Genomic DNA, 26,447 nt, shown 5'->3' with positions numbered 1-26,447 from the left:
CTGACACATACATAGACTAGATCTTGTTCTGCCTCAAATCCATCTATTAAGCACTTCTTTCTCATAAAAGGGGAAAAAGGTGCTTCAGTGAATCCACGTGATGCTGATTATTTGGATCAGCAACGTTTGTGCCTCCTGTGCCTGAACAGCACTTAGAATAGGTTAACATTTGGTTTACAACACAACAATAAAACCTGCCTTTATTGCAAATAAACAGAGTATTTACACCTTACAATATTGGTTTAGATGCAGGATTATATTCACTCTTAGAGGATGTAATATTAATATAACAGGCACATGCATTTCATGTTTTCACACCTCCTTTATTTTTCCAAGCAGTGTTAATAGGTATTTTAAATATTGCATTTACTTTGTTAAAACATGAAACTATGTAGGTACATTGGGTTGCAGTCTGAGAACACACACCATCAAGGAATCATTTGTACAGCAATAACACAGAGCCGAAAAGAAAGAAAATTAAGAATCACAGCCCAGAATTTTAACATCCACTCCCCCATTTGCTTGGATTTAAAAGCTGCACGAACAGGAGAGAAACCTCAATGTTACAGTAGTTGAAACAAGAAACAAACACTCTTCTAATAATTGTCTTTAGCTGCTTTGATTGGTTGCAGTTAATATTAACAGTATAACCTTTAAAAATGGTGGGGAAAGGTAATACTTTATCTTCACTCCTCATATTAAGGCTCCAAAGCAAGCTTAATGAGAAACCATTATAAAATCATACTGCTAAATAGTACCTTAACTCACAATTCAGCCTATATAATTATATCAGGATTGCAACTGGCAATTACTACTGATAGATCAAACTTATACCTCTCCCACACTGTGCTGCTCGGGATGTGCATCACTATTACAGCATTAAGTAGTATTTGGGCTTAGCAAGACAGATTAGAGTTATCCCCTTCCCACATGGATACAGGGCTCAAACTTCCCTTACAAACAGAAATGACATGGTCTCAAAACCTATGGATACGCAGCCATGACATAAAACCTCCACGAATCCAGCAGCCTCTGCTTGGAATGTGTCCTGGGCTGACACGACATCAGGGTCACAGGTTGGGCTGTGGGGATGGCCAAGCTTTTTAAGAGGGGCAAGGCCAGGCTGTGGGCACCTTTCAGCACACTCTGGCCTCTACCTTTCACTAGCACAACGCGACATTAAACTCATCAACTAGTAGTGAACAAAAATAATTAGTAAGTGCATTTATAAATGGCATTTTAAAGACTATTAACATATAAAACATTCTCATCTCTATGAAAATAGACCCATTTCAGCACAAGCTTGCCTTTCGGGGGGAGGAGGACACAAACATTTGGGGTTTTCTAAAAAGCAAGTGTTCTCCAGGTCAGCTGCCAATAATCTTGTGTAAAACGTCCTTAAAGCAAGACAAATTCCTCTGCACTGAATCTTTTTAATCTTTTCTTTTCATCCTCAGGGAAAAGGTGTTTTTCTTCATGGAGTGGACTGGAAGCAAAGTCATAGTCTTTAGAATGACCCTTTACAAAAGTAAACAAGGGATATTTCTCCTTAGATGACGATTTCAGCATCTACAATATAAAACACCAGGTAAAACGTTAATTGGAAATGAAGAAACACAGTAAGTAGTGCTATTGATCTGATGATGGCACGTTACAATTTTTACTAGAATCATATTCAAACAGAAGCACTGCACAAGCTGCACAAATTCTGCAGCAACTAAGCATCTCGGGGAGATGTTTTTATTGTAGCATCAGCATGTACAATAATCAATGCTTTTATTAACAGTTTCAACACTTACACCTATGGAAATAAGCCAATCAAGAGCACATGGCTAAAAGCAGACTGATGACAGTACCGGGTTGTGGTGACCAGGGTGCCAAAAAATCTACATTTTTATATATATATGTATATATATATATATATATAAAAAAATCTACATTTATAAATTTATAAAACTAAGCATGTAGAAAGTGGGTGGTGAGCAATGATAAATACTAAACCAGATCAGCAAAATACCTTTAATCACATAAAAATCCACCTAATACTGAAAGACTTTTCAGCCTTTCAGGCTCTTTTGGACACTTAAATGTTCACTGACTTTTATTTTTTTAAATGTAATTTCTTACCCGTTTTGAAAGCCCAGCACAGTGATGCACTGACACACAACTACATTAGCCTAGGGGTCTGCAGTGTCTGGAACTAAAATCACTGAACATAATTTCATGAGAACATTCATCTAAACCAGTAAAAAAACCCTAAATATAAGAACAATGTTAAAAACAAAAGACAGGGGCTGATGGGGGGTGTCTTTAAAAAAATAATAAATCAACCATACAGTAAAATCCTTGATTTTTACTGTGGTCTCAAATTTCCTACTTTATTCTTGTCTGTTTTAATTGCATTTGGCTACTGTAATGTGAAATCTGGGTAAAAGAGCACGGAGATACAGGAGAGAGGCACACGGTGATCAGTAAAAGAAGAGTAACAGATGAGCATTAGGAAGAAAAAAGTTTGTAGGATGTACAAATGCTTTGTTTCTTGAGAAGATCAGACAGTTGGATGCAAACCCTTTCATCTCAGGGGTGGGACACAAGCTGGCTTGGTAGGAACTGGAATTGATGGCCACACGGATGCTGTGGGAGTGAAGTGGATGGGTGCACTTAGGCCAGCTCCTAACTGCAAGTTTGCTACAGAAAACTCATCATAGAGATGGTCCCTCCAAACCAGGACAGAAATACACCTGCAGCTCCACTGCCATTGTCTGTGTTCAACTTGCCATGAACCTTCCTTCTCTACAGGTACACGTAACACCTCTATGTACTAAGGGAAGTGATGAAATACTAAACACACAACATGAACTGGACAGACAGGAAAAGGCCTAAACTAGAGTCAAGGGGGACTCAGTTGAGATTACTCTAATTATTATCAAGCCACATCTCAGTTCATCGGAACTTGCAAGTTCTTTAGCTACTTGTGATGATTTCTATAGAGAGTTTATTGATAAGCACCAATATATTTTAGCATTTCAGTGTCAGAATCAGTCTGCCATGGTCGTGGCTGCAACATTTAATTCTTTGTGCTAAACTCCATCCAAGTTCAACGCTCAAACAGTCCAGTTGTTCAGAGAACTTCTAATTTCTCCTGAGAACCGGGACTACAAACAGGCAAATGCAGGTGTAGCCCAAGTGGATTATTTATTTGTTGTGATGGGTTTTGATATGGAAACAAAAGCAGCAAAAGCCTCAATTTTTGAGTCTAGCTTACCTAGGGCCACTGGGAGTGTGCTGTGCTTGATAGTTCAAGAGTTATCACACTCAAATTGCAAACAAAGGGAGAGATAACAGAAGAGCAGGAAAAACCAAAGGATGTGAAGGAAAGGACTGAAAGATCACAGAATGGTTCTCACGTTGCATTTGTATCCAAACTCTCCTTTATTTTCAAACTTACTGTGCCCAAAATATAGTTATATAAAATAATGTCACTATTATTAAAGAACTTCTATCTAAAATAACAGGCTAATAGAATTGGATCAGCCCTGAGTATTTTCACAACATATGTTCAATCCCAAACTTGAAAGAAAATAAGAGAAAGAAAAAGAGAGGTTCCAATGCAAACGATTTTGTAATTAGGGTTATTTTTTACCATGTTTTTATATTCTTTGTTATCCATGACAGAACAGGAAAACATGGAAAAATAGCAACTTCACTATTTAAATTTCCCATATATCCATTGCTTAGGAACTTCTGCTACTTTAAAATCTATTTTCTACCTCTCTGTGCAAGAATCAAAGAAACAACTTCAGCATCAATCAATATCTACTAGAGATTACATACAGTATTACATTTAAAAATGCTTTTTTGGCTATAATACTAATACCACTTAACAGGTTATTCCAAATGCTGCACAAACACTAATTCTTTGTGCTGTTGTGACAACTGCTGTGGTTAGAATATTAATATTGTGACCATCTCCTGCTGCTGCTGCATCCTTTCACAGACTATTTTTTAAACCACAAAAGCACAGTTATTTGTTACCACAGCTCATACAATGTATTAATGTGTATTTCATACACTCACATACTGCAGTAATCAAGGGGGAAAAGTCAATCATATTTGGAGTTAAACAAGCCTATGCCAGTGTTTTTGAAGTGGAAGGACACAATCAGATCTGCTGGGTGATACCTGCTCTGTATGCTTCAAACCAGCATTACCACATCATAAACCCACTGCTTTATACTTAAATGCCATCACAAAAAGCACTTATGCTAACAGGAAATAATACACGATTTGGGCTTGATCAAACAGTTCCATTTAAAACCCCAGCACGGGCTGCCTGCCTCTCCCGGCCCCCCCCGCTCAGGGCAGCGCTGGCTGCGGGAATATTCCCATTTCAAGAGTGCCACCTCGTGGGCTGCCCTGTCGCGATTCCTGCAGAGCCTCTCGCAACACAACCCAGGTAACATCGGATGAGATGAAAAACAAACCGGATTTCTCATGAGTATAAAAGCAGGAATAAATATCGAGGAAAGAATTATGCCTATTTAAAAGGGAGAAGCCGATTCTCTCCCCTTATCCACACACAATCTACACAATCTGCTGTGGCTGAGGAATGCAGTCAGTCACTTCCACACTTACCTTCGTTATTTCTTCAGAAGCCTTCTCAAAGTCCTGCACAGTTCTACAGTAAAATCCTATCGTGCAGCTCGGATCCATCTTTTTGAATGACATCTTTTTGGGAGAAGGACAGTGGAATGACTGCGAGTTTCAAGATTAAAAAAAACATAAAAGACACTGTTAAGGTTGAGAATGGTTCAGACCAACGCGTTTACTTTGTTTTCCACCAACACCTTTAACACACAACCCCCTGTATCACCTGAATTAAAACCCAGCACACACTTTAGAAGTCATTTCTCCCATCACCACCCCCCCAAACACTGAAGTAATTCCACTCTTCTCCACACGTATAAAGCCTCCTGCTGTTTATGCTGCATTCCCCAAACTTGCACACACCACCATGTTAGTTTGAATCTGTCAAAGGTCTGCGGCTCCGAGCGGTACTTTATGAATATTCCCAAGGCAGAGGAGGAGAATGCTCTTCTGCAAATTGAATTTATAACAGCTTTTGCACTATCTTACTGCTTTACTACCACCGCCCATTGCCCCTTTCCCTCCCCCAGCCTCTATAAAAGAGACATAATGGAATAAACCAACCTCATGCGTTTTCCTTTAGGAAATAAAATGGGTTAAAAACCCCACAAACCCCACAAAAGCAAAAACCACATTACAATAATCCAGTAGTAAGGAATAAAACAAACAACATGCCCTGCTTTATAAATGTTTTTTTCCTAACGTGAAATCTCTTTTCATGACAGATGATGCTCTCACAGTGCTGTGAACTGATACTATCAGCAGCCATGCTATAAGGAAAACAAAACAAATACAAAAACCTCTTCCCCACACTCCTCATTCACAGTTTATGACAGAAAAGGTAAGTATATGCTGACTACCCTGATTCTGTGTGTGGTTATGACAGGAACTGTAGTTTGGTGAAGCTCACTGCCGAATACCTGACATTATTTAGTCACCACTGCCTGTCTCTCCAAGGCTGTGAGTCCTTTTTATTCTGCTCCTAACACACAGGACTACCCCATCATCCTGCCTTTATCAAACCCCAGCAATCCTGCTGCAGCAGCTCAGTAACAACCCCTAACGCATCACATCTGCACTACAACGGGCTCTGTTTTCCTGAACTTCCCCCAGTGATCAATATTCTCTGGTGAATATTCCGTGCTGTTTCCTTCCACACTGACACATAAGCTGTGCTCAGCTCAGGCATCTCCTGGCTCAGCACAGGACCAGGACAGAGCAATGCAGGAGATTGCCTACCACAACACCACTGTGTTTCCTCTATGAGGGATTAACAATGGTTACAATCTAATTTGACTATGGCAACCCCTGACAGCTAACAACAAGCAGTCTGTGGGTTAGAAACCCATTTTATCTTCTTTTTTCCTCCCAATCAGGAAAGTCAATCTATAGAAGATGACAGCACTAGTTACCCAACCTGAGCCTGTCAGTGTAATAGTTTTACATATTGAAATATATTGTTCTTTACTTGTGATTACAAACCTGAGAGGTATTTCTATTAAACCTCTGCTAAAAAAATAATAGAAGCAAAGATGAGAAGTGTAATTTCTACACGATTGATTTCAGTCACTGTTTTCTCTCTTAATTCTCTTCAAATTTCACATGCAGAAACTGTATTCTGAATATTCATTCCTGTGTCATCAAACACATAAATCAGACCCTGCCTTACAGATCCCATTTCAGCACAGTAACCACAGTTGTGCTGGACTGTTGAGGGCAGTTCTCCTCACGCTGCACAAATCACTGTTCAACAAAGAAGTGGGTAGGCTTTTATTTTCTCTTCACTCCTCCAAACAAATGGATTCTGGAAGCCAATACAGAGTGGATTGATTTCCAACTTATTCTGGACAATTTGTCAATTTTGAAAATACTCCCTACAGATAAATCTAACAAGCAACTATCCACACTAAGAAAGCAATTTCTGTTTACTTTTGGCATTTCTGGACAAAGATATAATACTATTAAATGCACTAAGCATTAAATTGCAATATATTTTCTGTCTGCAGAAAAGCATTAGGATGCGATCAAGCCAAGCTGGCAGCTCACAGACCTTCAAAATACATTTTAAACCATGATTATTATTTGGAAATTCATATTAATGCAGCTGCAGCACAAGCTGGAGAATTAGTCATGGGAACAGAAACCAGAAAGATGTGTATTGTTTGTAGTTTGGCCACTGTGCTATGGTGTGACCTTAAGGAAGTTGCTTTAGCTCTGGTCCTTTGTGCTCTTCCCATCTTTTGTCTGCTTTACCCAATTAAACTGTAAAATCCTCAGAGAAGGCACTGTATTTTACTACAGTTATTAGCATAAAGGAGCAAGGATCTTGGTTATAACCCCTGGCTGCTGCTGCAATACAAATAGGTAGAGCTGGGACTCACCAACTCTTCTTCCAAATATCTCGATGGGGTAAATCTAAAGGCATCTCTAAATAAGGAAAGTTCCTGTCTAGGATATATTTCTGATACATTTTGCTGCCATGTTCCCTTTTTATTTCAGAACCTTCTCATTTCCTAGAGAACCTTACACTTCTGTATTATATGTCACACTAATTAAAGCATCTTGTAAAGCACTAATACTGAAAAATACAGAGTGCTTGCTTTAAGTCAGCAGTAGGATTTAACATTAGCCCTGTCTAAGTCCTCTAAGTTCTCTTCCTAAGTACTATTTGATGATATTTTGATCAAGGTGGTGTGATCAATGTTTATTAACAGATCTTTCTTTTCATGGTGACAACAGACAGGACCTTGCAGTTCACTGTTCTCAGTTCAAGTTTATTTAAATGCATTATGTTGTTTCTGAAGCAGTTTCCATGTGTAGGAGGTCACTTAACTTCACAGAACAGAAGGCATGATGAACCACTACTAATAGCCTACTCTGGTCTAGAGCAGTTGATGCTGTCCTAAGCAGTGGGAGCACCCAAGATTGTTTCTACACTGAATGAAGAGTTGCTCCAAAGAGGGTGGAAGCTGGACACAAGACCAAGAAGGAGAGTCTGCATGGATGGCACCAAGCATGTCTACTGTGAGTACTGTGGCTATTGAACACTTCTGCAACTGATGATGTTTTCCCACAATACTTGTATATCAAGTTCTTCAATAACCTCCTTTAGCTCTGTTTTCAATGCAACTTATTTAGCAAGAGTTTAAAGTAAAGGCGAACACCCTTTCTCCCCCAAAACAAGCATGATTTTTAAGACCTAGACATAGCCTGAAAGGATGCATTCACTACCTCTAGATGAACCCAGCAACTCATGGCCAAGAAAGGGGTTGGGGGGGTGGGGAAGAACAAACACAGCACCTACACCTTCAGACCTGTCAGTTTCTTGGAAACTACCATTCCATAAAAATAATAGTAATAAAACTTATTAAACATTTCAGAAGACTTGAGTAAAACTCATCTACTCAACCACAAACCTCACTGATAAGCCTTGTATGAAGCTAAAAGAGTGACCTGCAAAGTTGTTAGGAGCAAAAGCTACATTTAAAATGACAACCACCTACTCCAGGATAGAAATATAATATCCATATATATATATATAATATCCAGTTCCTAGATAAAGAAGTGGCAGGTAAAGCTATAGGAACTCTGGTTCCAAACTGACCACAGGCTCTTTACTATTAATTACTACATTAATTTCTCCATGATGTTGACTGTAACTTGAATTTAAAGTAAAACAAAATAAATATTACTAAAAGGCAAACTAACAAAAGCAAATCCAATTAACTCAGGTTTAAGAGCTCCAAACATTGTCTGTTTTCTTGAATGGAAAATTACTTAAATGAAGCAATGATCTGGTTTTGAGGTTTTCTGACCATTATAAAGAAACAGGCAAAGATTAATGAAGTAAAAATTAAACCCCCATATTGAATTTTTAACCTCTGGTCATTTTTGTTGATTATAGGCCTATAAAGAAGGGCAGGACTTTGATAAATAACACATAACTGTAAAACCATAAAGATGCAGCCAGCTAGTACATCTCTAAATAATTAGTGTTTGATTCATATGGGAAGAAAACAGTGCCAGGTCTATATCCATACTACCTCAAGAGGGAAATCCTTTATGCTGACATCTACAAAAGATTGGCAGTAATGAGGATCCATGTAAATCAAACTGTCATCTACAAGGACAAAACAGAAGACAAGTAATTCAAAAAACACCTTATTATTACACTGCTTACAATCCAATTTCTATGCAGAACAGCTGAAAAAAAAAAGGAAGCCAGCAAGTAACTGCTTGCCAGGCTGATATTCATTGACTGAAGCATAGGTTTTTGCAGGACAGATTAACTTTTGCATAATCAAATATGCTTGTATAAGCAGAATTTTTATAAAGTGATGAGACTGTCATTTAATTTTTGGTGATAAAATTACTTTTACAAACACACAATTATATTCTGGAGTTTGCATATGAAAAATGTATTGTGCTACTTCACCCTGACAGGAAGAATATATTGCTTGTCATTTAAGCATCAACTAACAGCACTTAAACTACTAAAAAGTAAATATGTAAATAAGAGCTGCCAGATAGGAACAGCAAATGCTCCTCAAGTTTGGTGAAACAAATAAATTATGCCTTGTTTATGCAACAAGGGAAATTAAATGTACATTTTACAGAATCCAATTACTATAGGAGGTAAATGACAAATGACTGGACTTGGGTAGATATGATGAATTAATAAGGTACTCATTTTGCTATTTTAATCACGCTATTTCCCACTGGTTCAATATTAACTTCCCAACTCTGAAAGAAAAATACTGAACAGACATAACAGATTAAAACACTAACCTTGAAATCCAGCAAAGTAATATGACTGCTTGGGTTTGCCACCGATAATACCAACACAATACTCCAGGCTTAAAATTCCCTACAAGAAGAACGTTAAATAATTAGTGCTAAACAGAGTAAATATTAAACTGAATTAAAACCTTTGTTGTTTTTTTACTGTTTTTAGGCAAACAGCTTTTTTTTTCTTTATAAAGAATGACTTGACTTGCTGGGACTTGGCTCAGTTTTAAACTGACCAAAATGAAAATACCACCAGATATTCCAGAGAAAGTCCTCCATGAGATGCGCATCCATTGAGAGAATTGGCAGTGTCATTTTTTGGGAGGAGACAAAACAATGTCATACATATTGAGCCCAGGTTGCTTAATCAAAAGGTATCAAGCATTCAGATTCACAGAGTTCACATACATTTACATTCCCTGGGCCCTGGGGGTCTCTTCTTCTGCATTCAAATGCAGAGCCTGTCCAGAGTATGAACTTTGACATCACAGGGAGAAATGCCAGTTGAAGCAAGAGTAATTACAAGATACAGCTCTAAGAACACCAGCCCAAAGTACCGGAGGAGAGACACACACACAACAGACAAGCCCCATAAATCTCACTGGATGTTGACTGTGAGGGTGGAGGAATCAGAACCATCAGTATGTAGTGACTTTGAGAAAGAGGTGTTACAAATACACCTAATGGGATTTAAAGAGGAACATGGGGTGAAATACAGGAATCATTTCAGTCTGGAGGTGTAGCAACATACTCCTCCACCCACAGCAAAGCTAGGAGCCACTAGGGACAGAAAGAGTTGGGGTATCAGCTGTGGGCTGCAGTCACACCAGTGCTGCCAGTGTCCTTCTGCTCATTCAGGTTTAGAAGAGTTGGGTTCTGTAACCACGGGTCTGTGCTGGCACACAAACAGAGCAGACTTATTGCATTACAAAGTACTGATTTTATGGATAGACCCTTCTAGTGCTAGGGAGGATTTACCTGTATAACCCAATTCTGTCAAGGTAAGAACATTTCAGTAGTTTAACTGACTGAAATTCCTCTTTCTGTGACTATTCAGTCTTGGCTTAACAGAGTTCTCCACTAGTTATCCCACCAGCTCCAGTGGGATCTGACTTTTGCCAACGCTGAACACTTTGGAAAGCTGAGCCCAACTGCTCTAATGCAACTGAAGCCCAAGACCATTAAATACTCCAAAAACTGAACAGCCTTTAAGTATCCATAAATCACAGTGGTTTTCTTGTGGCACTTGACAAGTGTTGGGTCCAAAAACTTGGACACTGGCCCAACCTGGGCCAGCAAGACAGAAGATTATCAGTTGAGCTAAAGTGAAATCTGCATTAGCTGGCAGCCATATCTATATCCTCTCCTCTAAGAGATCAACCATTAAAAGTATAACCATTACATTATCATAAGCAGGAAAAACTTCTCTCAACAAAATGATTGATATTTCCTGTACTAATCAGACCAAAGCTGCTTGAGATAAAATTTTCTCTGCTTAGACAATGATAATGTAACGTAACAAAAACTACTGTGCTCCTCACCTCAAATGCTAACAAAGTCAACTTCAGTGTGGTTTATGCAGGTTAAGAGAAGGTGCTGCTTAATTAAAATAGGAATGAGAAGGGTTTTTTAGCAAGTGCTCCTCAATGGCTGAGAGTTACAGAACATTCAAGCAGATCAGAGGCTGGAAGAGCTGAGGACACATCCTCTGCCAGTGAAACAGAAAGGGAGCAAAGCTACTTGGAGTAATGAATAACTGTTTAATCTATGGGAAGTTTCTTGTAAAAGTGAATTATAAAAAATTTATCCATTTTCATCCATAAATATAAAATCCTTTGTAAAAATTACCTCTCGTACTACATTCTCAAATCTGCATTTTTAACTTAAATCCAGACCCCAAGAAATTCAGTCACTTCTTATGAACAGTCAAGATAGAGATTGGAGTGACGAATAGATGCAATTGAAAGCTCTCTTATCACAGCCTCCATTCCCAGCCTGCAAAAGGCACTACCAGGCTTGGTAAATGAGCAGCAGGAATCACCCTGGAAAAGCCAGTTGTGAGACAAGCCAGGATACTGTGACTGTGCTATGAACCCCAGTGCCACACAAACGTGTTGTGCTCTGGCAAAAGAGTGGCACGGAGAGTAAACTGAGAAAGCCTCTGCAGGGTGAAACTAAAACTAGCCACAGATACTCATCAATAATAAAACTGTTAGCTCACAAATGAAGGTACTATGTGTGTTCCTGGACCTGACTGATTGAAAGGCTTCTTTGCAGTTAACATTGAAGGTAAAGTGGTTGCAGGTCATCTCTGAGAGCACAGGCTTTATCTTAACTGTGTCAGAATTCATCGGAAAAGAACTAAAACTTTTTCAAAACCAACAGTCTGAAAAGATAAGGAAAAGAATCAGGAAACACAATTTAATAGTTCATCACTTAAATAAAAGGCTTCATCACTCCATCTCCCCATGCCATTAAAAACCAAATGTTTTCATGAAATCTTACAGGGAAGAGACAGTCATTAAACAAAAAAAGCTGTAGACTCAGATTTTGCTCATGCTGCTACATTGTGGCCTTTTAAAAATGAAACCAAGAATTTAAAGAATTTAAACAGCAGCATAGAAAACGATAGAGCGGGAGGGCTAAGAGAACAATCTCTTCTCTAAAAGAAGTATTCTTGAGCTCAAGAGGTAGGATTACAGGAGATCTTCTGGTGTTAGCACCATATGCAGAACCTCAGCTGACAAGGACAGCACAGACTTTCCTCCTCTCTGCTTTCTCCTTGAGTTTCACTTTCTTTCAGGTCATTTTTATTTGTGGTAACTGCTTGCTACTCCTGCATCACTGTCCTTAGAAACATTCATCCTAATGTCCAGATAGTGACAAAACACTTGAAATAGTGACTTAAGATAGAAAAAATTGCTATCCCCTCTGTTAAGGGAAAGAAAAAGACGAAAGAAATGGGAGGAACAGACAAGCAACAACCTGAAACCACTTGACATTTAAGAAAGTAAGAAACAGATGAAGGAATTTGGTATATTTGTATTTTTAAATGCTGACTGATGCTTAGTTACATATGCCATTAGAGTGGTGCTATATTAAATTACTATTTGTAATTTAAGCCAGTGCTTTAATGTCTTCTCAGGTAGCTACTTCAAGAGTAGGACAGTTATCACTGCTTCACCAAGGGACATCATGTGCTCCGCAATTATGTCTGATCTTGTAATGGGGAATTTTAAAATCTGTAAAGTCAAACTTTACAACCTCCAACTGTAAAATCACCACCACACATTTAATAGGTAGAAGATTACCATCGTGAAGTCGCTTTTCATATCGCTTCGTGCTACTCTTTGAAAAATGATTGAACTCTCATTTCATACCTTTACAAACTCTAAGTAGTCCATGTTTGTTCTCTCTCCACCGAGCCGCACAGGAACTAATATAATTACAGCTTTTGTGGCTGCTTTTCCAGACTCCATAAGAGAACACTGTCTGTCAATAACATCTGAACTGTAAACTGAAAGGAGACACGCGGAAATATTAATACTTAAAACACAACTGCTTTGACAAAGACACACCTACAACATGTCAGCACTTAGTCTGACAAACTAAACCTGCAGTCCTTCAACATCTCACTGTCCTCCTGAAACACAGCTCCCGAGTGACTGATCAAAACCAGTGTTAAGCCTCCTTATTTTCAGCAGTATTTTGTAGACTGGAATCTGCTACTGCTGAGGCAAAGTACATTGCCAAGGAAATGCAGTAGAGGGAGGTTAGGAGAAAGCTAATAAATATTTATTCACTTCATTTAAACAATTTCTAAAAGGAGTAATCTAAAATTTGAAAGCCTACAATTAACAGAAACATCTGCATGCTAAAAGACAGTAATTGATTTTAATAAATACTCAAGTTCACTGTGTAAAGTTAACACAACACAGTCATTGAAAATGAGTGAGAAAGAATCATGCAGTATTATTGCTTACTCCCTCCAAACTGAGATGTGAAAATCATCACCAGAACAAAGAAGTGGAAAGTTAATAGAATTTTAAGTTTCCACTGTCACTGCAAGTCAGGTGAAACTGGTTTGCAGTGTATGACTTAACAGTGTCTCTTTAAAACCAGCCTGATTCCCCAGGGACGGAGTCTCATCTGTCCTATGTCCAGATCAGCTATGGCATAACTCAAGTTTCTAGCAGCTAAATGTGGTTACTGAAGGAATACATTGTGCTTAGATTTAATCATTAGTGTAAAGTTCCACCACACATTTAGTTTATCTTGTCATCATTTTCTTCTCCTGAGCATCCTGAGCTCTAAGCATCTCTGCCTGTTACTGAGGAGTTAAAATGCCACGGGGAAGCAGAAGAAAGGTTACCAACGACTCGGGTTCACCAGTCTGCTCACATCTCTGAGCTCCAAGCAAAAATGACTTCTTACTAGCCTAAGACTGGTGGAATGGGGATTTTTTTCCACTAGAAAAATAGGTAGAACAGAATCCTGTGATGCAAAAGACAAACAAAATGTAGCTAACGAATCTAACTGAAGTATTTTTCACTTGTTTGGTTGGGTTTTGGGGGTTAATTTTAGTAAGATATGGAAGTTTTTACTAGCTTATTGCTAAAACAACGTTGAAGCAAGTACAAAACAGATTATCAACTGATTTAAATGGAAAATAAAAAGCTACAACAGGCAGAGTGTCAGGAAAAGTTCTCTTGCTGGATTTGGAATTCCACTGTAAGACACAAACAAGCAATGTACAAAGCTTTCAAGCTCTGGTATCCGATTCTCAAAGAGAGCAAACATTGCATATATCAAGGACCTCTTTGTCTACATAATCTCAATTATGTGGATCCATTTCTGAGTTTATTTTTCTCCTTTAGAGCTCTATTGTTAAGTGCTTGCTGAAAGGCATAAAAAGCATCTGAAATGTTTGCAGAATTCTCCCCGATCACAACATTTACCTGTACAATCCTGAGCAACATAGACTGTTACTCCTTGTAGCTCAGGGTCTCGTGCTTCTTCAACAGCTTTTCTAAGTACAAACACAAAGCTGTTTAACTCATCTCTGACTTTAAATGAATTAACAGTGAATAAACAGAAATTAGTTGATTTTTAGAAACAGGTTGGGTTTCATTTGTTGGGAGTTTTGTTTTGGGGTTTTTGGTGGGTTTTTGTGGAATTCAGTGTATATGGCAACATGTTTTTCCCAAGCAAAACCAATGTCTGACTGTTTCGGAGAAACAATGAAAACCACCAAAAAAGCCCAAAGCATCACATTAACTTCCAATGAAATTCATATTCACTACATAACTTCTGTTTATAACAATGTTCTGTCACATATTTTGATCTAATAAAGGCTAAATTTGCTGACCAAAATATTCTTTTCAATTCAATAGATCTCTTTAGTTGACCTCAGTTCGTGTAACCAGCCACAAATTAGCACCTCATGTCTGCGGATAGAAAGGTTAGCACATAAAAAGCTGTGAGGTTTCACCAAAACTTTCAGAAAGGCAATTGCAATATCAGGCTATCCTCAAAAGAGTAAGAGTAATGGAGCTAAAAACTAAAAAGAAAATCTATGTCCATAGTCTGAAGCATGATCATCAATCAAGGACAACGTTTGTAAAGAAATTAAATTGTTCAAAATAGAAGATTAGCCTTTGACTTCAATGCAGGCTTGCATTAAATGGTCACTATCCCTTTATTTCCCAGTATATTTTGAGGAACCATTTAATACAGTCGTTCTCAGGTTATGAGAGCGCTGTACATTGTTAGTACTGCTGTAAGAGGGGAGGGAGATCCAGGAAAGGAAACCTTTGCAGTGTTAGAGATCACTGGGTAGGTTTGTGGTAACTTCTGTACCAAATACCCCCCTGCTCCCATTAGGTAAAGAAGCTACTGCAATTTAAAGGAAGCAAAAAGAACTTTTCATAGAATCATAGAATCATAAGGGTTGGAAAGGACCTTAAGATCATCTAGTTCCAACCCCCCTGCCATGGGCAGGGATACCTTGCCCTAAACCACGTGGCTCAAGGCTCTGTCCAACCTGGCCTTGAACACCGCCAGGGATGGAGCATCCACAACCTCCCTGGGCAACCCATTCCAGTGCTTCACCACCCTCACTGTAAAGAACTTCTTCCTTATATCTAATCTAAACTTCCTCTGTTTAAGTTTGAACCCATTACCCCTTGTCCTACCACTACAGTCTATTATAAGAAAAAAAAAAAGAGGAAAACACATAAAAAATACTAACTTCTTGCATCATTGTATGCACATATACACCTGATTATTTCAGTACAGGTTCATTTCAGATTAATGTACTTTTATACTAATAAATACCAAATTCAGCTATTCACATATATATATATATAAAGATAAATAGATGAACTTTGGCTTCTGCTGCTTAAACTTCTTAGTGATTCAGTTTACAGGTAAACTGGAATCCACCAAGAACATCAGCATATATAAGGCTATAAAGAAAATGAAAACAAAACAAAAGGCAATATTCAAGGATATGGCAAATAACATGGAGAAATTTGATTTTCGACTTTTTCTTTTTTAACCACGCTGAATGTCACAGCCCCTTTATTTTTACTGTGAGGTAATTATAATATTAATAGTCCCATACATTTACAGTTTCACACGAATTTGATGTGTGCAAAGAAATGCTGAAAACATCAATTTTAGCTCTGACATTTCATTACACTATCAGTACATTACAGCCCCCAGGTTACAGTGTAAAAAAAAAAAAGGAATTTCTAATGTTATGCATGTTCCAAGGTTGAAAGAGTGGTTAGTTTTTAGAACATTTCATTAAATGCAGCTCTACTTAAAAAAGCCTGGGTTTGAGAGAAATATGTGGGACTTCTGCTGCCCAAAGTACAGGAAAACAGGAATGTCTTGTTTTCTCTCCTGAAATAAGATTGAACAACAGCTCGGAGTTCGGATCCTGCACCTACTGCTATTTCCCTGCCTGCCTCTGAAAAACCTCTACTAATAAGGACATTTTACAAAGCCCATAATGAACGGTTAGATGCTCAATTAAGCTGAAGTAATCTCATGACACTTGGAAATGCTTCTCCTGTAACATGTAACAACAAATAAAGGTATTTTACCTTAAAATGTGTGCAACAACTGCAGGCCCATACCAATCTCCAGCAATTTTCCCAGACTTCTTTCCATATTCTATTAGCTGATGCAAGCCAAAAGCTGCCAGCGGGTAGTCGCCAAACCAAGAAATGATCTTTCTATGATAAACTTCATTTCTCCTTTCACTGTCACCACAGTTTCTCTTTAATGTTCCCCGATGATGATTTGACAGGATCTTGGGTTCTCTTTCTGCTGTAAGCGATGCTTCAAATGATGCTGTCAGCTTCTTCACCGTGTGGGCTGTCCACGATTCCGAATCTGAATTGTCAATGTCCAACGCATCTGGCCAGACCCAGGCTGCAGCAAGGAATTTTAAGAGGCATATCAGGCTTTATATTAACTTTTGGGTATAAATAGCAAAGCACATTCCTTCATTCCTTCCTCCCCCATGTTCCTTCAACTAATAATATGTAATTTACATACTGAGATGCAAATGTCAGTGTTAAAATGTAAACAAAGAATTCGAGGGGAGTATGATTTGCTTTTATCTTCTCCTGAACAGCAGGTGAAATGAAATCCTAACAGCACAAATTGCTAACAAATGGACTAAGATAGAGGTCAGATTCCATGATCCCAGTCAGTTAAATATACAAGATGTACCCGATTACAAGGCACAGGGTACAACTATCTTACATATGAAAGTACCAGCTAAAAAGAGCTTTATCCACATCAAACAAGAAGTTTCAAAAGCTGTTTTTAATTCTTCTGCTTTGTCAGTTATTAAGAGAAAATAAGCAAACCTGAGGAATTATTCATTTAAAAACAAACACCTCTTTCTGGCAAAATGACAACACAGATCAGCACAAATATAACAAGATTTCTTCCCTAAATCTGTGAATGCTTTACCAAGATTAATGACAAACTTATTTAAGTATCAGTCAGCACAGCACCTACAGCCTGCATTTCCAGCTGAAGGTTTCTCTGACAATGCATCCTGCACACAGCGTTCCTCCTCCTGCATAATGGTGGCTCAGCATGTCTAGAGAACAGCAACGCTCCCCTTGTCAGATGACTGAAAGTCAAGTTCAAACAACTACTTGCAACACAGAGCATGTGAGGAAACCTCTGAAACACAGCGGGTGTACTGTTAGAGCAGAACACACCCTGAACGTCCATAATAAACATTCCAGAAGGCAAGGGAAAGGCTGCCACGTGCAAGCAAGGAACAAACCCTACACATGAGGTGCTTTTGCTTGGTGAGCCACGTTTGGGTAAGGTCCTGGAGGCTCAGAAAACTGCCATTACAGCCGGAAGAGGGACCTTTTCTGACAGAGAGCAAGAGCTGCAGCCTTCCTTGTAACTGATACTGAAGAATCCATGTAACAGTCTTTGAGAAACAAAGAGGAAGCACAGGGGCAACTATATTTTAATTCTAAAATCTAATTCAGGGCTCCAGTAATGTGACAAGTATTGCTGGTTACGGCCATAATCCATGTCACTCACACTTCTATAGCGTGGCAACCACCCTGCACCAGTGCCTTTTACCACAAGCGGCACTCCTCCATGAAACCTCATGTTCATTTTCCATTGCAGACCCAGGCAGATGCATGTGTAAGCTCAGTGTAACAACATCACAGGCCTTGCTATTCCTGTACTGGAATTCCTTAGATATTAGGCAGAGGTTCTTCCCTGTGAGGGTGCTGAGGCGCTGGCACAGGGTGCCCAGAGAAGCTGTGGCTGCCCCATCCCTGGCAGTGTTCAAGGCCAGGTTGGACACAGGGGCTTGGAGCAACCTGCTCTAGTGGAAGGTGTCCCTGCCCATGACAGGGGTTGGAACTGGATGAGCTTTAAGGTCCCTTCCAACACAAACCAGCCTGGGATTCTATGATACTGTGAGTTTCAAATTTAAGTCAGTGTTTAAGCACAAGCGTTTCAAAGTAAAACCTACCAGCACCTTAGTATTTACAATAAAAACTCACAACATCATTCAACAATATCTGGAACATTCCACATAGCAGTGGAAGTGTAAGTATTCCAGCCAGTAACTGCAGTCAAGTTTTGCTTTGTAACAGAAACAATACCATTAAACTATAATGAAAACATCTCTGGGAAAAGAGTAAACAGCGATGAAAAACTTCATGCAAACACTTAAATATGTTTCAAAAAGCTACCCAGACCTCATAAAAAGCTTTCCAAAAGATAATTCACCAGCTGTCAGAAGAGTAGGTGATGGGAAAAGTAGTCCAGAAAGACCATACATATTCCATTTTTCTACGCGTTTGGATTGCCACAGAAACACTAGCACTCTGGAATCACCAAATCACTTCCCAGATTAGGATGCATGGGGGACAGTGCAAAGAATTCTTTGTAACCACAGATTTTAAAGATATAAACCTGGGGCTTTTTTATTTGGGGTTACTTCAGAACGAGCCATTACACATGCCTACTCACAGGTAGTCTTCTGATCAGGTTTTATATTTAAGGGATTTGTGTTCTCAGCAGAAGTATTTTCATATATTTTGGTATTTGCAGTCAGTTGAAAGGGATAATGAATGTTTTATGACTTAAATATCTACAGCAAAAGGAACATAAGCCGATCTGACAGCTCGGTCCTGACACTGCCAAGAAAGAAGACTTTGTGATGCAGCTGGTTTGGGACCACGTTCACAGCTTACATCATATTTGCACAGTAAGTACAAAGCATCATCAAAACAGGCTTTCAGAACTATCTTCTACTAAAGTGTTCCTGGGATCCAACAAATGGCTGAGTAAACAATACACTGTATTCTCTCCAGCTAACACGCCTGGGTGGTTTCAGGCCCATGTCCTGGATCATTTTGACAAGTTGTGGTGACAGAGGAGACGACTGATTGTTTGAAAGGGGCAATGTGGTAGATTATGAAAGGGATTGAGAAGAGGATGGAAAGAAGTGGTTGACTACAGAGAACCAAAAATGCCTCTACACAGGACATAGCTCAACTTGGAATGGTGAGGGTGTGCATGTTTTCCTTGCCTTTGAAAGTAGAAAGTGTTGCAAGTCTCCTAAAGCTACTTCTTTCAAACAGCTATGACTAAGGGAGTATTTTGAGATAGACAATGATAAGAAGAGAACTTCCTCTGTAAGTACGGGAGGGGGGAGGGAAGGGAAGAAATGAAAGAGTGAAAATTTAAACACAAAGAATGATGTATTGAAGTTAGATTAGAATCCTTCTATTAACTCATATATTAATACTAGAAGTTGAATAATGCACAGCTTTAAAACTGATAAAAGAACATCACTTTTGCCATAGCCCACAGCTATGTGCTGTGGAACTCATTTCCACATCTTGAGTTCAAGAAAGGAGCAAGTTTCAAGAGAACTGGACACTTGCATGGACAATAACAATGTCCAGGGATGGGATCACAAGTTTTTGTGGTGTTTCATTTCACAGCTAGCTTCTGTGGACTTGCCAGTATTTTCCTTTGCTTTGGTATTCCTTTTTTCAGGAATGGAAGAACAGGACAGCCAGATCACTGTTCTGGTGCAATGTGACAATTCCAATATTAGTGAGGAGTCCAGAATCAAACCCAGCTTGCACTTTAGATCTGGGCTACATACAGACCACCACACTCTCTATAGACCACCCATGCTTATCATACAAATAAAGAGATCATCTCTCATAACTTACCTCTACCAAGAAAGTGAAGCATAAGACCTTGAGCCAGCAGCATTTGGCCAGTTCTCAGTGTGCAACCCCAGCCACAGTCTGTTGTCAATGCAGACCCCTTTATCTGAGGAAACTCCTCTCTGTAAGTCAGCCAGATTCTAGAAATGAAATCCTTACGAAACTCCTCAACATTTCCTGAAATCTCCGTGTTGATTTTATCAAAATCGGACCCATCTGTAGAGAGTTCACCAGATTCTGTAAGGCAGAGCACAATTTAAGTTATAACTTAGCATGGAACTTCAGTTATTAGAAGGAAAGTAAAGAACATGCAACTATTATATAAGAAAACAGGCCAAACTTGCAAAAAGTAATGATTGCTTCAAAAACAAGAAAGGAAAATTGAAATATGACGTAATAGAAATGTGCCAGCTGAAAAAAGAGAATGAATAAATTACAGCACTAATATTTACAGAAACAAGACTTCAGTGTAAAATCTGAATAAAGCAGGTTAGGATGGTTTGCATTAGTGGTGATAGTGGACATCTAAATAAGCATTCCCTAAACTTTCCAGATTTACATTTTGAATGTGGTAACTGTTAATAATAAGCTTTGTAGAAGATTACAAATATCTTTACAGAGCACCTGGTGAATGAGACTGGAATGAGTTAAGTGCTATGTACATACCATCAGTTTTGAAGTGGTAACATTTTCCCAACAGAAAGACTGGAGAGTTTCTACTGAAGTAAGTTTTTGTTTTCAACACCCAACCTAAAACAGATGCAAAAGAAACATAAATTTGTGACTGACATATTCCAAAAAGGAATTGCTAACAGCACCTGGTTAAGCCAAAGATACCCATCTCTGAAGTGAATATAGAGCAAATGTACTGATATTGGGGTTTGCTTTCATAAATAACAAGAAGTTTCATAGTGCTTCAAAACACTGCTTAGAGTTCTGGTTTCAAAGTAATGATGTTATCCATGTGTGGCTGTTAGAATGTTAATACAATGGTGGTACTGCACAGAAACCGTTAAGATACAGAAATGCTAAAGCTGAGCTCTAGTTGCTTTGTCTCTATTGTGAATTCATTACTGCATAGTTTGATTCTGTGAGGTTTCCAACTCCTATAATAATATACAATAAGCTACGCATATGACCAGTGAAAATGCATGAAGTGTGCTCCTTTTCCCATAGGATTAAACATACTTCATCACAGAATTAAATTGCAGATTTCAGACACAAAAAGGGGTAGTGTAAGACACTGCACAAATTCAAAGGGCCAGAATTTAGCTTTTAGGTTTTGATAGGGCCCACAAAGAGTAACTTTCTCACTTAAATCTAAATCTTAGGGTCTTTTATAACCTAAATCCACAATTTATTGAACTTTTCCTATCACATATGGGGTGGAATGACTATTATTCCCCTTCAGCCATGTGGTAGCCTTAAAGAAAGTAGAAGAAAAGTATCTTTTCCTCTTGCCAGGCAGCTCCGAGACTCAGTTATAAGAATTAACAAAAATCTATCAGAAACCTGGTGGTAAATCTGAGCAACCTCAGCCCTAGAGGGAAAGTAGAAAAATTAAATTTAAGGACAGGTTAGTAAAGGGCACACTTGAAAATCTGGTTGCTTGTAAATAAATCGCTGATGTTCAACTGTGGAAAAGTGTGTTACTCAAGTGTGCGATTCTTCAGTGGAGTTTGTACTTCACACATCACCTTATTTTTTCCAGAAAAGTACATATAAAAATAATAACAATAAAAATCTGTGCTTCAGATGATTCCATATTAACCCTTCTTTAAAAGTCTCTGCAAAATTAGTGATTTACGTAATTTACTGTTTTCAAAAAAGTCATTTAAAAAGAAATTATGAACCTTTATTTGAAAAAATAAAAGCTAAAGAAGTTTGTTTACTTGAGCTATTTATAGGATCAATGTAAAAAGGGTTTCAAGGACCATACTGCATTTTTAGTATTAATATTAGTGAAGTTTCTGAATCGTGCTCCCATTCATGTCAATGGAGACAGGATTTTCCCATACACTGTTTCACTTACTGTATTTCATGTTGTGCCATGCAGACATAAACTTTGATTTTATCTTTTCTACTTCATCTGTCCCTGTGGCCTCCATATTCAAATGCTAGAGACAAAGCCATCGCTGTCTTGTAAGACGTTCAATTCTGCTACTGTGAAAACAAGATAGAAACACATTCGTGGGCACTGAGAGCACAGGGTATAGTATCACCACCAGCCCACTTCAGTACTTAAGCCTAACATGGCCAGAACAGTAATAAACTTGCAGATTCCTCCACTACCAAGGACTGAGAAACAACCACAGATTCCATGAATAAGTGATAAAATAATTTAATTCCAAATATACACCAATAAAATTACTACACAAAGCTAAATAAAGTATAATGTTCTCCAACAGCTCTCTATTGCACAACAAACTGATGTAGAGCATATAACCTGTGTTAGCATATATTCATTTAGAGTACAATCATTTAACTGGCAGTGAAATGAAGAGCTAAGGTGAATTTCACTAAATAGAATAGATGCTCTTCTGCTGAGTGGAATAAGCACTTTTGGTTTTGCCATATCAGGGGTTTGGAGCACCTATAGAGCAATCTCAGTTTGACAAACAGCACTGGCTTCAGATTTCTAATCAAGAATTTTCTAAGCCAAAGTTTACAGGCATTGGAGGAATTGAAAGACAAAAGCACAAGATGTTTTGCTCTACATGTGCAAGACAGAAAACGCGCAGTACTGAAAACATACGTAGTAACAGCGACATGATTTTGCACAGAATTAACGTGCTAGAGAGATAACCTCAAAAGATTGTTAGAATAGTGTCATAAAATCCATGTTAACTTCACATCTCTTCTAATTATCACTTGCAATGCATAAAAAGGCTCTCTCCTGATTTGATCATGTTGCCTACATTAGTGCAGCTGTATCACAGGAATGAGAGTGGTAAAATAGTGGTAGAAAACATCACAGTGCAGATTAATTTTGCTGCTTATAAATTTTCCAAGTGGGGTGGTGGGAGGGAAATTCACTTTTACTGACTTTCTGAACTGCAAGACACGAGGGACTTAACCTTAACAGCAACCTAAATTGGTAGTAATACAGAAACATTATGTACTTTATCCCTCTTTCTAAGAAATCCAAGAAAATGGGACAGAACTCCCTCTGTAGTCCACCTGCACCATTTGAAACAGGGTGTTTGCTATTAATTAGGAGAGTTTCCTCCACTGCATGTATTCTGTCAATGGTTCGCTTTAAAACAGTTGATACAGGAGGCTTTCTTGGTTATATTTGCATAGATAGCTGAAAACTTATGAGCTCCTGCTTCACCAGGAGCTCTTGTGGGACATCAAGAGTTGATCAATAGCGGTACATCACTGCAGCCTTCACTGAAATTTTAGCCAAGCTCTGGTAACATCGGATGATGTGAAGTGAACTCTCTCATTTAATCAATAAACTTGGACCAGGAGCATACACCATCACTGCTGCTATACATAACATCCTTATTTCAAAAAGAGAATCTAGAACTGTATTCACCTTTCCATGTGTTATTCCCCATTGAACTGGGATCAGAAGCAGGACGAAGACTAAACTGTGTTGCTTCTCCCCACTGGGAGTATATTTTAAGTAAAGCCTAACTGATGGTGTAACTGAAGAGTGTGAGGATGTCAGGATGCCAGTATCTTCAGAGCGTGAAGGTACTCACACAGGTGCATGGTATTTGGGATCTGTAGGTAAGGTCAGGAAAACAGTAATCTACTGCCCAAACCATCCCTAGCATGTTTTTCTGCTGTTCCACTGTCTACAAATCAGTCAACAAGTTTTTGATGCAACAAGATCCAATGCAAGCTCACAAACAGGGGGGAAGAGTGACATTTTTTGGCTAGTGAAAATAACAGATGGCTACAACGCTACTGTGAGTAGCCTCATGTTTAGCTGGGCTTTTGTAGGGGAAGGAAGAAAAAAACAGTTTAAGGTTGGGGTTTAATTTCCTGCTTTTTCCCCTCTCTTTTTTCTTTAGGAAAAGAAAGAAAGGCTGACTGTATCACTGACTCTAGATGGCAAAGCTGGCAAGATGAACTTCTTCAGGAGATGTGTTTGGTCGAGTCTGTCCTCACATGATCAATCAGCAACAGTCATTTATGCAGAGGCCACTGATTGCCTTAAAAGCCAATACCTGTAAAAGCTCCCTCTGGCTAAAATTAGAAATGAAACGAACCCTCCTGTTCTGAAAGGGCCTGAAGGAGAAATTACTGAGATGAGAAAGAAGCTCATTTTCTTTTAAAAGACAATGGTCATCGCAGCACATTTTTCTCTCATCCAGTTATATTTCTTCCCCAGCATTATGCTAAAGATGTGAAAAGGACTTCTAAGAAGAATGCTAACACAAAACAGGCACATTTATCCTACTGGAAAAACGCAGGCTCTTCCCATCAATGCAAGATGCCATCAGTAATAGTTCTACTGGAATTAATTGAACAACATCAGGAGAAGGGCACAGGGAATACATATTTCAAGCCCAACAGGCACAAAGGAAACCCATTATTAAACCTAAAGCTAATGGTTTTATACTGAAGTTGTCTCATTTAAGAAGTTATCTAAAACGTACATTACTAAGACGATGTTAATTCACAGAGGGCAAGACCCACCTCTTACTGATAAATGAAACTCGATGCTCTCAGAGCCCCCATTACCCAGTCTCAGAGGGGGGATGATTGCAGTGAGGTGGCTGTTAGTTAACAGAGACGGAAAAAACCCTCCCTAACAACAGAATTTGTTTGTTTTCATTAACAGAAAAGCGACCTAACACCGCAAAAGGGATGAATGAAGTCTAAATATAACTATCTTACTAGTTAAGAATGAAGACCTCCTGTACTTTTTGCTACCTGAGAAGAAACTGAACCAGCAAAACCCACACAGAAGTCCCTGACGGACCATAATGCCAAGAGGTCATTTTTAAGGAGTTACCCCTTTCCAGCTGTAAGCACATGTTAAGACAGTCAGAAACAACACTTTGTAAGGGGCAGATGAAGAAAAACAGTGCAGTTTTTTAATCCCGTAACAAAACCCGAACATTTCACCCATCCAGGATTTAAAGCCGAGCAAGAGCCGTTCGCGGAGCAGCCGCCTCTCTACTCGCTCGCTACCACTCCTGCTCTCCACAGCCGGTCTTTGTGTCCTCACGACGGCTCCTGCGGGCTTTGTCAGCCGCAGACAGCCGGGCCGGGGGGGAAGGAGGATCCCGAACCGTTCCCATCGGGAACCGAAAGCAGCTCCGGCGGCCCCGGTTACTCCCCAGCCCGCCGCGGGTTACCACAGCCCGGGGAGGGCAGCGGGAGAGCCCGGGCGCGCTTCTCACCCTGCGGGACACACGATTGGGCTGGCTGGGAGCGCAGCGCCGGGCCCGGGACGCTGCCTGCGGGGACGCCCGGCAGCGGCCGGCTCTGGGCCACCACCACCGAGACATTCCCTCCCTCCCGCCCCGCCTCCCGCCGCCGTCCAACCGCTCACCCCTCACGGAGCCGCTGCCGGCGGGCCGTCAAGGCTCCCCGCGTCGCGCCATCACCGTGAAGGAGGTGTAGGAGCCGCTCAGCACGGCGAGCCCGGCCGGAAGGCGCTGAGGCCGCCGCTTACCCGCCCGGTGAACTCCGCGGCGCAGCCCGGCCGGGGAGCGGCCTCCCGGGGCTTCAGCCTTGTGGGGGAACCGCGCGGAACTACACCTCCCGGCGGGCGCTGCCGCGGGGGACAGCCGGGCCCGGCTGCGGGCCTGCGCGGGGCATGCCGGGAGCTGTAGTCCGGCGGGAGAGCGGGCGGTCGGCTTCCAGCCGCCGCCTGTGGCGAGAGGAAGGAGGGAGGAGGAAGAGGCGCGGCGGGGCGGGCCGAGGCGGGCCGGCTGCCCGGGCGCGACCGGCCGCGGCGGGAGGCGAGCCCCCGGGAAGGCGGGCGCAGGGCGGGCGGTCGGAGGCTTTGGGCGGGAAGGGCAGCCCCGCCATCAGCGGCGGCCCTTCACGGTGTCGGCAGCTGCGTTTCAAGGGGTTTTGCCTTTTTTTGAATGGTTGGTTGTAGCGTTTCTTTGGGCTTTTAAATTAATTTTGTGTCTTTTAACTCCACTACGGCAAAACGGTTCCTAAATCTCCAAATTCCTCCGTAAATTTCCAGCCTAAACACCTCTGTTTGCAGGCCTCCAGAGTTTTCCCATTCAGTTGTCTGCTTTACTTCTTTTCTGGAAGTACATCAGAGTAGCTGTGTCTGCTCTC

At 40.0% G+C, this 26,447-nt stretch overlaps 1 protein-coding gene across 9 annotated transcripts; it reads right to left on the bottom strand.

Annotated features, from left to right (window-relative positions):
• Positions 1-173: 173 nt before the first annotated feature.
• ATG4C (autophagy related 4C cysteine peptidase) lies at positions 174-26,048 on the bottom strand. 9 transcript variants are annotated; one of them, XM_030494943.1, is made up of 11 exons: positions 25,702-26,048; positions 22,219-22,349; positions 20,853-20,936; positions 20,190-20,423; positions 16,548-16,878; positions 14,394-14,497; positions 12,816-12,952; positions 9,436-9,514; positions 8,691-8,767; positions 4,636-4,755; positions 174-1,569 (listed from the first exon to the last, which is right to left on the bottom strand). In XM_030494943.1, exons 2-11 carry the CDS (start codon positions 22,292-22,294, stop codon positions 1,399-1,401), a joined length of 1,413 nt encoding a protein of 470 aa, XP_030350803.1. In that variant the 5' UTR covers positions 22,295-22,349; positions 25,702-26,048; the 3' UTR covers positions 174-1,398. The 9 variants fall into 9 exon arrangements, with proteins under 9 accessions (XP_030350803.1, XP_030350812.1, XP_030350810.1 ...); XM_030494950.1 differs by having other exon boundaries at positions 481-1,569; positions 14,394-14,464; XM_030494951.1 differs by having other exon boundaries at positions 481-1,569; positions 14,394-14,464; positions 25,825-26,022.
• Between the last annotated feature and the right edge of the window lie 399 nt (positions 26,049-26,447).

This window comes from Strigops habroptila, chromosome 8 (genome assembly GCF_004027225.2).
Source record: "Strigops habroptila isolate Jane chromosome 8, bStrHab1.2.pri, whole genome shotgun sequence".
NCBI classification, from domain to species: domain Eukaryota; kingdom Metazoa; phylum Chordata; class Aves; order Psittaciformes; family Psittacidae; genus Strigops; species Strigops habroptila.
The sequence above is the reverse complement of the archived record's forward strand: the minus strand, read 5'-3'. Positions and strand labels throughout refer to the sequence as shown.

Excerpts from the sequence above, each read along its gene's own strand:
- ATG4C (XM_030494943.1), bottom strand. The coding sequence starts at position 22,294 with ATGGAGGCCACAGGGACAGATGAAGTAGAAAAGATAAAATCAAAGTTT. Across the intron at positions 4,756-8,690 it reads TAAAGGATTTCCCTCTTGAG|TCATTCCACTGTCCTTCTCC; the intron begins GTAGTATGGATA and ends TGAAACTCGCAG. Across the intron at positions 1,570-4,635 it reads CTTCTGAAGAAATAACGAAG|ATGCTGAAATCGTCATCTAA; the intron begins GTAAGTGTGGAA and ends TTTATATTGTAG.